Here is a 16,441-nt window from a genome sequence, read left to right as displayed (position 1 = left end):
TCAAAGTTTCTCTCAGAAACAATCACTGTCCTGCAAACCGAATGAAATGAGTTTCTGTTTTCTAAACCAAAACATTTGAATATCTGAGATATTTAAATAAAAATAAAAATGCGGTTGTTCACCAACAGCTTCCTACTGTGAAATCAGGAACATCATAGAACAGCAGCTTGTTTTAATTGAACCTTTTCTATGAAATTAAATCTAAACTCTGAGTTTTTGACTCTGTGTTTTTAGTAAATTCTAATTTGATTTAATTCAATGTCTGCGGTTCGACCTTTGACCTCGCAGAGGCTCTCGTCACGTTTTAGAGACAAAGCTCCCTCAGCCTCCTCGCCGTGGCTCCTGTATTATTCAGCACGGGCCACGCTAAGGGGGTCAGCTGATCTCACATGTCCCGCGGCGGCGGATGGCGGCGAGGCGCTTCGCACAACCTGGTGATTACTGGTCACGCAACGGGCCTGGAAAACTGGGAGCGGAGGGAGGGGTGGTGGAGCCCAGCCGCTCATTGGTGGATTCGGAGGGTTTTTATTGGCTGGTCAGAAGTTCCCATCAGCACCCGGGGCGGGTGGGGAGTGGGAGTCATGGGGGAGGAAGGAGGCTTCACCTCCTCCTCTGATTGCTGCTGTCTGGCCTCTTTAGCTCCCATCCTGTCGCTCTTTGCTGAGCCTCCCCCGGCCACTGTCTTCAGCACCACGACCCTCCTCTTCCTCAGCCATGTTCTCGGTAACGGAGCCAAAAACGGCGTCAGGCTGCCGCATGTGAATCAGCCTCCAAGGCAGGAACTGTTCCTGCTGAATCTATCCCACACATTTCTGCTTTATTGCAGCCAAATTAGAAATTAAACCAAGCTTTGCCCAAAGCACTGATACAGCCCATACCATGATAGCCCCCCTCCCAGCATCACAAAGCAAGGCTGCAGGGAAAGCATCCTGGATACACTGCAAAAACGAGAGAAAATTTGAAAAAATGTCTTAAATTAAGTGTATTTACCCTCAATAGGAGGAGCAAAATAAAATGATGTGCCAATAGAATGAGCATTATTACCTTAAAATAAGATAATTAGATATTATGCCCTTGAAATGAGAGACATGCAGTTGTTTTTTCTTATTTGAAATGTACACACTGGGAAAACGATCTAGAAATAAGTAAAAAATGTCATAAATTAAGTGTATTAACCCTTAATTTCAGTAGGTAAATGACAAAGTTTGCCAATGGAATGAGTAATTTTACTTTTAAAATAAGATAATTAGATCAAATGCACTAGTAATAACACAACGCAATTGTTTTTTTCTTATTTTAAGTGTAAATTGTCTTGTTCCATTGGAAAAATGTCTCTTTTACCTCCTTAATTCAAGAACAAATGCACTTATTTTAAGAAAAAATAACTTATCTAGATTTTGATTTTTTGCAGTGATAGCAGTTTTGCACTGCAAAAACGATCTAGAAATAAGTAAAAATTTCTTAAATTAACTGTAATCACCCTTAATTGGAGTAGGTAAATGAGATAGTTTGCCAATGGAATGAGTAATTTTACTCTTAAAATAAGATAATTAGATAATATGCACTTGAAATAAGACAAAGCAATTGGTTTTTTGTTATTTTAAGTGTAAATTGTCTTCTTCCATTTGCAAAATGTCTCTTTTATCTCCTCAATTCAAGAACAAATGCACTTATTTTAAGAAAAAATGACTTATCTAGACTTAGATTTTTTGCAGTGTGAAATCTGTCATTTAAATCAGCCTTAGCTTTAAAACACCGCCTGAGCTTGTTTTCCCAAAATGATGCTGCAGATGAAGATTTCCCATTAATTAAATCTGCTTCAGTGAAAGAAAAGTTTTAAATTAGAAACTTCAGTTTTAACTCCATAGATTTTTCTCAGAAACCTTTATCTGATAAAGGAAAATAAATCTAAACATACGACAAAATGAATAAAATAAAGCTGGGATCAGATGGGAAAAGGAAAGCAGCATTTATAAACATGGCTTCGGTCCTCATTGGATCTGTTTTCCTGCAGCTGTTTCTCCATCAGATCAGAAATAATCTGTTTGGTAAATTTAACCGATTTCAGACGATTTCTAAAATTAACCCTGGATCCGTTTGGTTCCACCTCGCTCTGACCTCATTTCACATCATCCGCTCACTTTTCCTCTGCTTTTTCAGTCTCTTTCTACTCTTTCCTTTCTCCTGTCCCTCCCCATGTTGGTTCTTCATCCTCCCCCTCTGCCTCACTCTCTACCATCCTCCCCCTCTTCCTCACACGTCCCGCTGCCTCCTCTCCTCTGCTGTCACACTACCTTCCTGCAGCTCCTCTGTCACGCCACTTCCTACGACTGATGAAGACTACCTGCTGAAAATATTAAACTTTGGGTTATTTACACCATTTTTCACTAAACCTTGTTGTTAAAAGTGTTAAAAACAGATGAAATAGGAAAAATTAAGACTGTCATGAAACTTTACTAATGAGAAGCACTTTAAAAGTATAATAATTTCCTTTTTTTGTTGAATATTCCAAAAAAAGATAGGTGAATTTCTTCTAATTTATAAAATATATATATATATATATATATATATATATATATATATATATATATATATATATATATATATAACAGACATGCATTCACTGGAAAAAATCAAAATATACACTGGAAAAAATGGAAATCTAGATAAGCAATTTTTTCTTAAAATCAGTGCATTTTTTCTTGAATTGAGGAGGTAAATGAGACATTTTGCCAATAGAACAAGACAATTTACATTTAAAATAAGAAAAAAACAATTGCATTGTCTTATTTCAAATAGATATGATCTAATTATCTTATTTTAAGAGTAAAAATGCTCATTCTGTTGGCAAATAATCTTATTTACCTGCTCAAATTAAAGGCAAATACACTTAATTTAGGAAATGTTGACTTATTTCTAGATCATTTTTGCAGTCGAAATCTAGAAAAGTCTTTTTTTCCTTAAATTAAATGCATTTATTTTTAGATTGAGGAGGTAAAAGAGACATTTTGCCAATGGAAAAAGAGAATTTACATTTAATACAAGAAAACTCAATTACATTGTCTTATTTCAAGTGCATATTATCTAACTATTTTATTTTAAGAGTAGAAATACTAATTCCATTGGCAAACTATCTAATTTACCTGCTCAAATTAAGAGTAAATACACTTAATTTACATGTATTTTTTTATTTGTAGATTGTTTTTCTGGTGAAACAAACATTTTTCTTCCATCTTCTTCCTGGAATATACATGCTAATGCTACTGCATCCACTCAACCTTTCCTCAAACACTGCAGCAACATCCTAATGAAATGAATTCTTAATCTCAAGGTCTGTGAAGATACTGCACTGATGAAGAGAAACTCACCACAGCATGCTAAATGCTTCAACTGAGGAAAATGTTCCGATTAATTAGCCTAAAGCCGGGCGAACACTTTAAAGCTACAGCTCAAACTGTACGATGAAACCTCAGGGTTTAAAAGTTCTCAGCTCACCATGTTTGTTCTCACACTGAGTGACCAGACGCTCTGATGCGATCTACCTGCTCACACTGTACGTCTAAAACCAGGTGGGTCTCAGCTCCGCAGTGAGATGGCGCTACTCAGACTCATCTATCTGGAAGCCAAACCAGTAGCAGAGGAATATGAAGCTCACTAGAGTGAAACGCGCTGCCTTGGATATTTGGGTAATTTAGTGCTGAAAGCCCTAAAAAGAAAAGGAGACGACGTATTTGGACAAAGACATGGCTGAGCTAACGTGGCTACTACAGTCTGTCAGTTTGACAGGAAGAACTCCATTTCACTCACTGCCCCCCCGCCATGCTGCTGGGTTTACATCTGAGAGGAAGAAGAAGAAGAATCCTTGTTTGCCCACTGAGAGATTCGTCCACCACCACCTTAGGACGGCCGACTGAATTTCAAATATGTTTCATTTTCTCCCGACCTCACGATTTTTGATGGGGGGGGGGTCGTTAGAGGCTGATCGCCCCTCGTTACCCCCTGTACACTAAACCATACACTACGCCCAATCAAAAAGTTCTCGCACGACTGGAGAATTGCTTTTTCAGTCACAGATCCTTAAAATCGTAGGGAATCGGCTTTTCCAGCCGTTTCATTTCCGAATTCCCCCGACTAGTTCCCCATTTTACCTGAGTGAATAAAGTGAATGTGATTGGTCGACTATCAACGGAGCGGGATTGTTGTTGCTGGAGGTTCGCAAGCAAGTTTGGTTGGTTGCATCTTGCTAACCAGTTAGCATCTTAGTGCTAGCAGGTTCCCAATGGGAAATTCCATTGGGACCAAGTAGCACTAAATTGGTGACTTAGAAACGACGCTGTCAAGGAACGCTATGGACAGAGGAAACATGCAAGAGGAGGAGAGTTTAGTGTCGGAGGTCGTGGATGAGTCTCCTCCGTCATCCATTTTTTATTTAGAGGAGGAAAGCGGGGACGAAGATGTTGTGGAAGAGGACGCCAGGGCGGCAGAAGCTTGGTTTGGTGTAGAAGGCTTCCAGCCGTACATGTTTGAGCCCTTGCCTCGCAACGCTGCCAGTTCTGTTAGCTCTACGCCTGCCGAAGACACAGACGTCCATCCCCGTGAACACTGGGACGCAACTCAATGGGAAAGGAAAGGATTCTGGTTTCAACCGCTGCGTATATTAGCTGCGACACATGAATCAAGATGCTATGACCGAAAACATTTGATTGACAGATGACCGTTGATATATGATTGGCCGAATTTAGGTGTTCAGGCTGACGTAGAACTAACTGGCCTGCAGAAGATAACGGAAAAAACACAGATTTTAACACAAAATTGGGGACAATAATTGATAAAGAATACATTTATATACATATTTAAGCCAGAATGATTTGACATATAAATACGACTTTAATCAAACCCTACACAGATTTAAATCAAAAGTCAGGGATGGTCTACGCTAACAATTACTCAACAATATAGGCTTCATCCTTTTGTTTAGGCCTGTAAATGTTCTTTAAAATAGGAGAACAATGTAAGAGCAAAGTTCCCACCTCCCCACAGCTCAGCTTTACTGATCGAACCATGAAAAATACCTCAAACAACCAGATACTATGTCCCCTTACCCAGAGCTTAATCTTTTCCCTCTTTACACTGAAAACAAAACTGTTCTTGAATTGAGAAGGTAAAAAAGACATTTTGCCAATGGAACAAGACAATTTACACATAAAATAGGAAAAGTGCATTGGAAAAATGTCTCTTTTACTTCCTCAATCCAAGAACAACTGCACTTATTTTAAGAAAAGATTCTTTTTACAGCGTATTTAGTAACAAATGGCTTCAGAAACCAAAGGCAACATTAGTGCCATACAAATCTATAAAAACTGGATCTAAGGAATAAAACACCTGAGAAGTTTGATTCGTTTGTCTTTCATGCAACTTTCAGACCAAAATGCTTCGGCAAACAACATCCGGACGTGTTTAAGGGATGAAGGAGGCTAAGTTCAGCAGATGATGGCAGAGCTGACAGCTCTACACTGCAAACAATTGAAATCGAAAGAGAAATTGAAGTTTATTTTTATTTAAAAAAGAGCATTTCTTTCTTGAATTAAGCAGTTAAGTGATACAATAGTGTTGTCTTATTTCAAGTGGATATTATCTAATTATCTTATTTTAAGAGTAAAAATACTCATTCCATTGGCAAATCTTATTATTTACTTGCTTGAATTATGCTAAATACACAAATTTTATGACATTTTTACTCATTTCCAGATCGTTTTTGCAGTGTATCATCAGGTTGGATGATTGGAAGAAGAAACGTCTGAAAGGACGACAGTTTATCTGCTGCAGGTCTGTGACATTAATATTAGACATGATGCAGATGTTTGGTTTTACTATCCACACTGGAACAAATTAAATCTAGATCATATTTTCTTACAATAAGTGCATTTGTTCGTGGATTGAGGACGGAAAAGAGACATTTTTTGACAATGGAGAAAGAACATTTGGATTTAAAATAAGAAAACACAATTGCATTGTCTTATTTCAAGTCCATATTATCTAATTATCTTATTTTAAGAGTAAAAATACTCATTCAGTTGGCAAACTGTCTCATTTACCTGCTTAAATTAAGGGTAAATACACTAAATTTAAGCTTTTTTTACTTATTTCTAGATAGTTTTTCCAGTGCAAACAGAAAAATGCACAAAGTGCACCCTGACAGAGCCCTAAACGCACTTTGAGAGGCTCCTAACACGTCCAGTTGTCCGGTCTGTTCAGCTCACACACCTGTCCGTCTTTCCGTCCCTGTGACTGACTGACCGACCGTCCGCCTTGATGTTTTCCTCTCGTTTCTGTCTCTTCCGTCTTCCCTCCCCGTCTGTCGGATCTGTGACGGCCTCCCCGGCCCGTCTGTCAGCCTGTCAGGGCACGGCTTAAATCCGGTCTCACCTTCCCCTCTGAACTCTGTCTGCCTCTTAGGGGGATTAAACTCACAAACTTTAACTATTATTTACTCTCTAAAGTATCTGAAGGACTCCTGACAGCTCAACTACTTGAAGATAAGAAGGGTTTTATTGATGCGTCAAAGTCAAACCCTTGAGCACCTATTGTCTTTATGCCTGTCCAACCTCTGACCTGGTGTTTGTAAAAGCCTGAACCGTGGAGCTCCAAGCTATTGTGTCCTTTTTGTTCCTTTCAGAGGGAAGTGTCAGGGATGGAAACGAGGATTAAATCGGAACAAAGAGACCAGGAGGAAGTGATTTAGAGAAAGGACGGATTTTATTCTCCTCGTTAGCAAAGGAAACCGAGGACGCAAAGGCGTCTACGATGAGGCAGCGACTTTAATCACAGCTGTTTCAGGGCGACACCCGTCATGTTCTGCTCCCAGTCAGAAGGAGAAAGTGGGTTGGAATGGCCGACGTCTCGGGGAAACTGTAGAGTTGTTTCTGCGAAAAGCCCGATAGCAGATGGTTGTGGGAGGGAATAGAAGCATGCATAGGCAACGGAGCGTGAAGCCACGAGGTGAGGATGAAGCGCGGGTCGGGATGTCCCTCCTGTTTAGGAAAAAAACTGGGAAGATGGAGCAGAGAGCGGGGAGAGGTTAGGAGGCGGAGCAAGGGGCGGAGCCGGCCTCCTGACTGGCAGCCAAACCGACCACTGGGGAGGCGGCGTTCCGCAGCAGAGGAGAAAACCCAACATGAGATCCCGGCGAAGATTGAGATAATTCTAATTAGAAGTGACTCTGCGTGCCAGTGATCCATGCAGACTATTAGTGTTGTCACGAAACACTGTGGCTCCTACTGGGCATGCTCGGTGAGTCGCTGAGCTGTTTGGCGAAGGGAAGGGGAAGGTCACGCCGCCTGGGTGTGCAGCAGCGCCGAGCGCTCCCTCAGCTCGCTCGCCGTTGCCTGGATTCTGCACGCGATCTTCAGCGGGAGGCGGGGCGGGAGCGAGCGCCACCGCCAGCCGGGTCAGGGCGGCGGTGTTTGTTTGAAAATACTGCAGGACAGTTTTTACTGCGTCCTGGCCACGGCTAAAGCCCATGCCCTTTAGAGAGGTCACGGAGGGTTCAAGGCCGTCAGACGCTGCCAAACCGCATCGTCCACCGCCGCCGTCAGCAGGAAGAACAACCAGGAAGCTAGAAGCAACAAAAACCCAACCGACCTGTCAAAACCGCTCGGCTGCAGGGAAAACACTCGTTTAACCTTTCTGCTTTGGCAAACACTAAACGCTTCGTGGGATTTTAACTCCACATTAAGCAGACAAGAAAGTAAAAAGTGTGTCAAAACATCCGACGTTCCAAAGCAGCTGCATAAAGCTTCTCTTATCTGCAGCCATTCATTCATAAATCCTCAGTTATTATCCAGGTGTTTGCAAATACTCACAACTACTCCGACAGCAGTTTAAAAAAAGCTAAAATATTATGGCACATTACAACACGTCCACTCATCTGGAATAATGGGGACATGAAATATTTAGAATAATGTTTCTTTCTGCTTCGCTCAAAGAGGCGCTCGTTAAAACGCAACAACGAGCAGCAGGAAGTTATTTAAGGGAGGGGAGGGGGTCAGGCAATGGGAGGGGGGTTATGCTCTTCTGCTTTTAAACTTCTGCAGTGAAGCGCAGCTGTTTCACGTATTAAAATAAAAATGCTTCTTTATAAAACCTTAATAAATATCTGAAGAGTCGCTTTATTATAACAGCTTTTAATTGACAGATTTAAACAAACATTTCAACAAAAATAACACATTTAAAAGTGGATGCATTGTTTCTAAAAATGAAAACATTTGAATGGGTTTGTATGTTTTTTATTTTACACATTTTGCTCTAAATATTAATATATTGAAAACTTGAAAAAAAGTTATTCTAAATTATAAACAAAAAGCCGCCTGTTTGGAAACGACTGGAGGTTATTTAAAGTCTCCAGGGACTTTTTGACAGAGAAAAACATTAAAATTAAAACAAAATTTATGGTTATACGGAAGAGGATTAGGGCCACTCAAAAAAAAAAAGAAAAGTTAACTGATTTTTTAAATTTTATTTCAGTTTAATATGAGAAAAAAGTCAGAATCCTGAATTTTTTTCTCTGAATTCTGACAATAAAATAAGTCAGAATTCTTAGATTAAAGTCAGAATTCTGTGAAAAAAGTCAGAATTCTGACTTTACTCTTAAAATGCTGACTTTAATCTAACACTTTATTCTCAGAATTTTGAGATTAAAGTCAGAATTCTGACTTTTTTCCCATATTAAACTGAAATAAAATTAAAAAATCAGTTAACTTTTCTTTTTTTTTTTCAGTGGCCCTAATCCTCTTCCGTATTGTTATATTTATGGTAATAATTTCATAAACTATATATAATATCAGAAAATGAAAAATACAATTTTATTTCTAACAAAAACTTAAAGAATTGTGTTTTATTTTTATTTTTACTTTTAAATTGCTCCGTTTATTTAATTGCTCTGTTAATTATTATTATTTTTCAGATTCATGTTTTATTTATTATTTTTATTTGATCTAAAACCTTCTGATTTCTCTTTCTCTGCTTGTTTTACTGCAAAAAAGTTTTTAAAAACTAACATTTTACCCTGATATTTTAAATCACTCAACAGACATGAAAAAGAGAACTTGATTAATAAATAAAAATAAAGGATGTAAACAAAGTTTTGATTTTAAATGTTTTGTCTATCTTATATTAATTATTTAATCTGTTAAATAAAAACTATAATATCACAATTTCCTTTATTCTGTATGAATAGATATAAATAATTTAACAATAGATCAGTTGCAGAATTTTTAGCATTTAGATGCTAAAGATTCAGATCAAACAACATTTGAAGTATTTTATTTATCTAAAGTTTCTTAATTCAACTAAACCTGTGCTGGCTTCACTGACTCTTACAGCAGTGGGAAATTACCACTTCCCCTCCAGGTGTTGATGTTTTTGAAAAACCTCCCTGCTCATATTTTCTACAGTTTAAAATATATTTAAATGTACTTTAAAACTCAGAATAAGTCAGATTTTATTCCAGTTTAGCTGCCATGTTTATTCAGATTTCAGATTATTCACTGGAAAAAAATCTAAATCTAGATAAGTGGTTTTTTTCTTTAAATAAGTGCATTTGTTCTTGGATTGAGGAGGAAAAAGAGACATTTTTCCAATAGAACAAGACAATTTACACTTAAAACAAGAAAAAACAATTGAATTGTCTTATTTCAAGTGCATTTTATCCAAATATCGTTTAAGAGTAAAAATACTCATTCCATTGGCAAATCATCTCATTTACCTGCTCAAATTAAGGGTAAATACCTTAATTTAAGACATTTTTGCTTGTTTCTAGATTGTTTATCAGAACCAGAGGTGGAGATGATGCACATATTAAATATAAAAACATGTATGCCTGACCTTTGACCTGTTATGGAACCTTTCCCATCTAATTCAGACACACTGATGTCTGGTTTCCTGCTTTTTAAGCAACGTTTAGAGAAATGTTCTTCGGTTCTCCTCCCATCAGCCTCCCTGTTGGGCCTTTGGACCCTTCGGGGGGGGGGGGTTCTCATCTTTAAACGGCCTGACAGCCCGTCCTGGTGTTTACAGTCCTCCATCATAAACAAATACACGGAGATTACATGATGTGACACGAGCTGTTAGGCTCTGTCAGTGGGAGTGTTAATGATGATGAACCTGAAGGGGTCGGTGCGCCTCAGACAGCCCGCTGAGGTTGATCTACTCGCATATCAGCCAAATAAAATCACCTCTCATTCCCTGTCACATCTGTTCCTTCTGACAGAAAAGTTCAGACATTCAGGAAATGATGCTAAACAGCCTCTGATACGCTAACGATGGAGAGGAGCAGAAACCTGCAGCAGCTTCTTTCACAGGAGGCTTCCTGTTGACCCCATTTCCTTCTCATGCTATTAAATAATAATGCATGAATGGACGCCGACATGCACAGTTTTAAAGCTCTTATTTTAAAATGAATTAAAGAATTTCTTTTCTTCAGGATGGATATTTTTAAATGTTTTTATTGTGGTTAAAGCTGCAGCTTTCTAAGGTGTCAAAGCAGCAAATTAGTGAAGCTTCTGGCAAAATCCTTTAATTAAAACCTCCCAAAAAACATATAAATAACTTTTTAGCTGCATAAAAAAATAATAAATAAAGATCTTCATTGGTTTATTTTTTAATTAAATTAATTTAATATTTACTTCAAACATAAAAAGGCATAAATATCTAAAAATAAACATTTTTTGTATAGAAAAAAAATGGAACAGAGTCTCTAAAAATCACTGAAGGTGAAAAAACATTTATAAAGTATATAAATAAATAATATTATAATAATATTGCATTGAAATATATAAATGATAAATATATCTGTGCAGAGCTGAGGGTCAAACAATAAAACTAATGTTTTTATTTAATCATTTATTAAATTAATGCAGATAAGTTTAAAGTCTGAACAATGAAAAACGAAATAAAACTTTGTTGCAATGTGAAAAAAAAAGTACAAGTTTTCTATTTTTGCTAAATTTTCCCCTCTCTAATTAATTTATTTTATTTTTCTTAATTGATTTTATTTTATTTAGGCTAAAAACTTTACCTGAACACAGATTTCATAGAAAATTTGTCCTATAAAATAAAGTCAGTAAAAGTCAATAAAGTTTTCTTTCTGCTATTTTTCTAATTTTCAAGAATTAAATATATTTATGAGCGCAGTTTAAAATGTGGAAGAATTAAATTATAAACCATTTAAACAGTGAAACAGAGAATTCAGCTTTAAAGTTCATCAGGAAGTAAAAATGAACAGAATTGGTTTTAAAAAGCAGCTGAAATCTTTAATCCACAATAAGGATCTAAAATGAACAATTAGGGCTGTTTTATATTTTAAATACATTTTTATTTTTAATATGAAGAAAATGTTGAATATTTTTATTTATATGGTAATTAAATTGAACAAATAAACCCTCCTTTAAATAAACGTAATTCAACCTGTTGAGCCTCGATCACTAAATGAAGGAATTTATCTTTATTTCACATTAAATCTAAATTTTAAAGCCTGTTCCGTTGGTTTCTATGGTTCCAGTAACACAGTGAACTGGTCGTCTAACGGCTCCCAGTCTTCTTGTTTTCCACTGGATCTCTGCCACTGGTTGTTTTCATTGATTTATGTGGAAAAACAAAAATCCTAAAATGCTGAAATGGGTCAAAGCTGCAGGAGGAGCTTCCAGTCCAGCCGTGGATCTTCAGCTTTCTGTTGTTTCCTTTCCTCCAGAAGCAGAAGCTGCTGTTAGAAGATAATAACAACCAATTATTGTTTGTTTCATCCTTTAAAAAAATCCCTAAAAAATAAAAAAAGTGTCTGAAACCATCATAACTGTCAAACAGCCGTTATAAATGCGGATTTTGCAGACGCACTGAACTGAACCTTAAATGTTTTACAAAGTTTCTCTAAAAAGTTTGCTATTAAAATGCTTTTAAAAATAATAAGCTTTTTCTTTCTTCAACTTTAATAAACTTTTCAATTGATTAAAACTTTGACTCTTTCAGGTTGTTTTGAACTTTTATTTGTATTTGGTGACGTTTCGTAGATTCAGATAGAACAGGATTTTCTACCTTTTTAAATGCTAAAGCTGCTTGCCATAAACCTTTCCATTTTAAAAACTTACCTGAAGGCAAGTTTCTATTAGTTTAGCAGCAGTTTTATGTATTTATTTAATGTAGTTTTTGTTAAATAATGTAGTAAAAGTATTCACAATTAGTTTTCCTACACAGAAAAAGCTGGATTCTTTGTATATCTTTTTATTAATATTTTATTTATTCTCTAATTTAATAACAGATAATCCAAACACGCTGAACTTGTTGATGTTAATTCATTTAATTCTGCGAATAACGGAGCGACAGCAACAGCTTCTAACCTTCTGCTCCAAATAATTAAAGATTATCACTTCATCTGTTTTTTTTTTCCTGTTTCTCTTTAAATCAACTAAAGGAAAAACAGATTTAATAAAAAAGTTATTTAAAATTTATCCCATAAAGAAGGAATTATTAGGCAGAAATCTGTGTAAAAACTAAATTAAATTTTGTTTTTGAATGAATTAAAATCTAAATCTTTTAAGCTGTTGTTCACCTTTTTAAATCTAGATTTTATAATAATAAAACACATATGGTGCAGATCAATAATAATTCTGGCTTTTTTAAATCTATATTCAGAACCATAAACCAACTTTTAAACTCATTCATTCTCTTCTGTGTTCATTTTTTAAAGTTTTTCTTATTTAGTTTCCTCAATCTTCGTTACATTTCACTCTTTTTTTTTGTTATGTTTCGGTTCGTTCAGGCATCCAGTGAACGACTGTCAGGATTTTTACAGAATAACCGTCTAACGCTTTAGATCAAAGGTTTGTGGCTCCTGGTCTCCCGTAAAGAAAAGTTCATCTTTGGTCTGGAACTGCTTTTAGAAGATTTTCAAAGTAAATTCACATTTTTCTGGAAGGACAATGAAATTATTTTCCTGGGATTAGTCGCTTATGGCTTTAATTTTAAATTAGGCATCAAAGATTGATGAGATCTGCTCAGAAACGCAGATTTAAATCAGTTAAATCACTTTTTGAATTAAAGTTTTTGTTTCTGGAAAAACGACTAAAACTTCAGAAAGTATTAAAACCATTTAGCCTAAAAAGTTAAGAGACAATTTAATAAGATAATTAAATAAAATGCACTTGAAACAAGACAATGCAGTTGTTTTTCACCTATTTTAAATGTCTCAAAATGTCTCAGTTTCCTACTCAATTTAAGGAAAATGCACTCATGCACTTAAAAATTCACATAAAAAAAAAGACTCCAATTTTTCTTTAATTATATTCAAAATTTCAATTTTGGAATGAGTATCTTTACTCTTAAAATAAGATATTTAGATAATATCCACTTGAAATAAGACAATGTAATTGTGTTTTCTTATTTTAAGTGTAAATTGTCTTGTTTTATTGGCAAAATGTCTCTTTTACCGCCTCAATCCAAGAACAGATGCACTTATTTAAAGAAAAAATGACTTATCTAGATCTAGATTTTTTTCCAGTGTACTTTTAAAATAAGAAAAAACAATAAACTGTGTATAAAAGTGTATATTATCTAATTATCTTATTGTAAGAGTAGGAAGATCATCTTATTTACCTGCTCAAATTAAGAGGAAAATTAGGGGAAATTTACAAAATGTCCCAGTGGCACTAATACACTAGAAAAACCATCTAGAAATAAGTAAAAGTGTCTTAAATTCAATGTATTTACCCTTAATTTGAGCAGTTAAATGAGATAGTTTGCCAAAGGAATGAGTATTTTTAATCTAAAAATAAGATAATTAGATAATATGCACTTGGAATAAGACAATGCAATTGTTGTTTTTTTTTCCTTATTATTTTTAGTGTAAATTCTCTTGTTCTATTGGCAGAATGTCTCTTTTAGCTCCTCAATCCAAGAAAAACTCACTTAAAAAAAATGACTCATCTAGATTTAGATCTTTTCCAGTGAGGAACCAAATTATAATGTGGCCCAATGACCCGTTTTAAAGAAGGAATCACCCGGTGGGTTTATGTGAGGAGGGATAAAGATGTTTAACAGCTTTCTAAGGAAGGAGCTGCAGCGTTTGGAGACCAATTATCCCGCTTCAACCACATTGAAAAAACAATGCAGCAGTTTTTACTTAATCAGTTTTACTTACTTTAACACAACTGTTTCATGTTAGCAGGGTAGGACATAAAATAATTGTGTTAAAGTCACTAAATGTGAATAATTACATGCCCAAACACTGGAACCAATCTAAATCTAAGAGTCTTTTTATATATCTTTTTATAAATAAGTGCATTTGTTCTTGAATTGAGGAGGCGATTGAGATACTTTGCCAATGGAACAAGACAATTTACCCTAAAAATAAGAAAACACAATTGAATTGTCTTATTTCAAGTGCATATTATCTAATTATTTTATTTTAAAAATAAAAACATCTCTTCCATTTCCAAACTATCTCATTTAACTACTCACATCAAGGGTAAATACATTTAATTTAAGACATTTTTACTTATTTCTAGCTTGTTTTTCATGCGTAGAAAAACTTGGATTAGAAAAACACCTGGAATGTTAAAAAAACAAACAAATTTTCATTTATTAAAAGAAAAATTAGTTTAAGTACTTTAATCTAAAGATTCTCCAACATGAAGAACATTTTTGAGGAGAAAGTTCGTCTCTGATCATGTTTCTCCCGTAAACCAAAGACTCTCAGTGAGAATCAGTCCTGCTAATTGTAAAGTGAAGATGGAGAAAGTTCGACGTTCTCCTTTGGAAGTCGACCATGTTTGTTTTTTTTCTGCACCTGCAGCTCCAGGATTACCCAAAGTGGAGCGACCTCAGCCTTAATGACCTTTGAAGCACTTTGTTTGGCTGCGACCCGAAAGGAGCGGCAGATTAGCCGTCATTCAGCACAGAGGTTCAAAGGCCGCTGACCAGAATAATCCCGGACACGGAGACACGGGCCGTCCAAAAAACAGCGTCCCGCTGCTCCACCGCTTCACACGCAACACAGCATCCATTCTGTCTGAACCTCAACCACAGTCTGTGATCCCAATAAACTCACATTACTGAGGGGAAGGAAATTAAGATGATTAGAAAGCTTCCTGGATGGGAAGCGAAACATCTTCAAACATGGAAACAAAGTCCAGGGGATTGCTCATTAGCTTTTTGTTTTTAATGACTATGACCTGAGAATCTTCACCAGCATGTAACTTTTATGGTTTTCTAAAACATTACACTGTAAATAAATAAATTAAACAAATAAAAACCGCTTCAACTTGTGAATGACATATCTAAATACCATTTAACAAAATTAATTTGTCTAAAACTGAACATGATTACTTATAGAGTGAAGTAATAAAATGTGTGTTTTTATGGCTCTGTTTTTTGTTCTGGGGTCACAGACTGACCTGTTTGGATTAAAATGTCATTCACATAATTTCAGTAAAGTTTGTTTGTAGTAAATGTTGGTCCGACTCGTCTTTAAACTCCTAGATGTTGGAGCTTGGCCTGTTTTCCAGTGTAGTCCTGTTTCTCTGACTGTGACTAACTGGATGTGCTCTCTTCATCCTCTGACATGGGAGCTGGCTCGGAGCTCGTCTGCCTGGCTGTGTGTTTCCTGGACGGGGCCGCCTGTGGAGCTGGTTGACAGTTGCCTTTTGTATCTATGCTTCTTTTTCTACGTCTGCTTCTGTCTCCTTGAACCCCAGTGGGCCTCAGCAGATGGCCGCTCACACTGAGCCTGGTTCTGCTGGAGGTTTCTTCCTGTTCACACTGGAAAAAGGATCTAGGAATAAGTGAAAATGTATTAAATTAATTGTATTTACCCTGAAATTGAGTAGATAAATGCAATAGTTTGCCAATGGAATGAGTATTTTACCCTTAAAACAAGATAATTAGATAACATGCACTTGAAATAAGACAATGGAATTGTGTTTTATTATTTTAAATGCAAAATTTATTTTACCTACTCATTTCAAGAACAAATGCACTTATTTTAAGAAAAAAATGACTTCTCTAGATTTCGATTTTTTCTAGTGCAAAGGGAGTTTTTCCTCTCCACTGTCGCTACAAGCATGCTTAGTGTGAGGGATTGCTGAAGAGTCAATGAGTTGATGCAATCAGCTGGTTTTCCTTAGATAGAAAACTTTGAATCAATCTGACTGGATGATCTGGTGATCTGGAAAGTGACCTGAGATGACATGATGTGAATTGGATCTATAGAAATAAACCGCTGCTCCATAAAAGCCTCAGAATGTGAGACGATTGGATCCGACCCTCCCTGACCAACATGGCTGCTTTTCTCCTGCTCTGAACAGAACCGTTCTGATGGGATGTTTGTTTCTGGTTGGTTTTCTTCAGGTTCATGGAGGATTTTCCAGAAGGTTCTACACTGTTAGATTCTAGT

At 36.2% G+C, this 16,441-nt stretch overlaps 1 protein-coding gene across 3 annotated transcripts in view; it reads left to right on the top strand.

The window, feature by feature from the left end:
* Window positions 1-15,450, top strand: part of LOC119787360 — an 88,445-nt gene extending 72,995 nt beyond the window's left edge. Inside the window, exons 6-7 of one of the 3 annotated variants that reach the window (XM_038291181.1) lie at window positions 5,749-5,826; window positions 14,843-15,450. In XM_038291181.1, coding sequence (XP_038147109.1) covers window positions 5,749-5,826; window positions 14,843-14,966 — 202 coding nt within the window. In that variant the 3' untranslated portion in view covers window positions 14,967-15,450. The remainder of the gene's footprint in view (window positions 1-5,748; window positions 5,827-14,842) is intronic. The other 2 variants (XM_038291183.1, XM_038291182.1) reach the window with 2 other exon arrangements.
* The last annotated feature ends 991 nt before the right edge of the window (window positions 15,451-16,441 follow it).

The sequence above is a fragment of the Cyprinodon tularosa genome, unplaced genomic scaffold, assembly GCF_016077235.1.
Source record: "Cyprinodon tularosa strain WSP-4 unplaced genomic scaffold, ASM1607723v1 ctg296, whole genome shotgun sequence".
NCBI lineage: Eukaryota > Metazoa > Chordata > Actinopteri > Cyprinodontiformes > Cyprinodontidae > Cyprinodon > Cyprinodon tularosa.
Note: the sequence above shows the minus strand (reverse complement) of the source record. Positions and strands in the feature narration are given on the sequence as shown.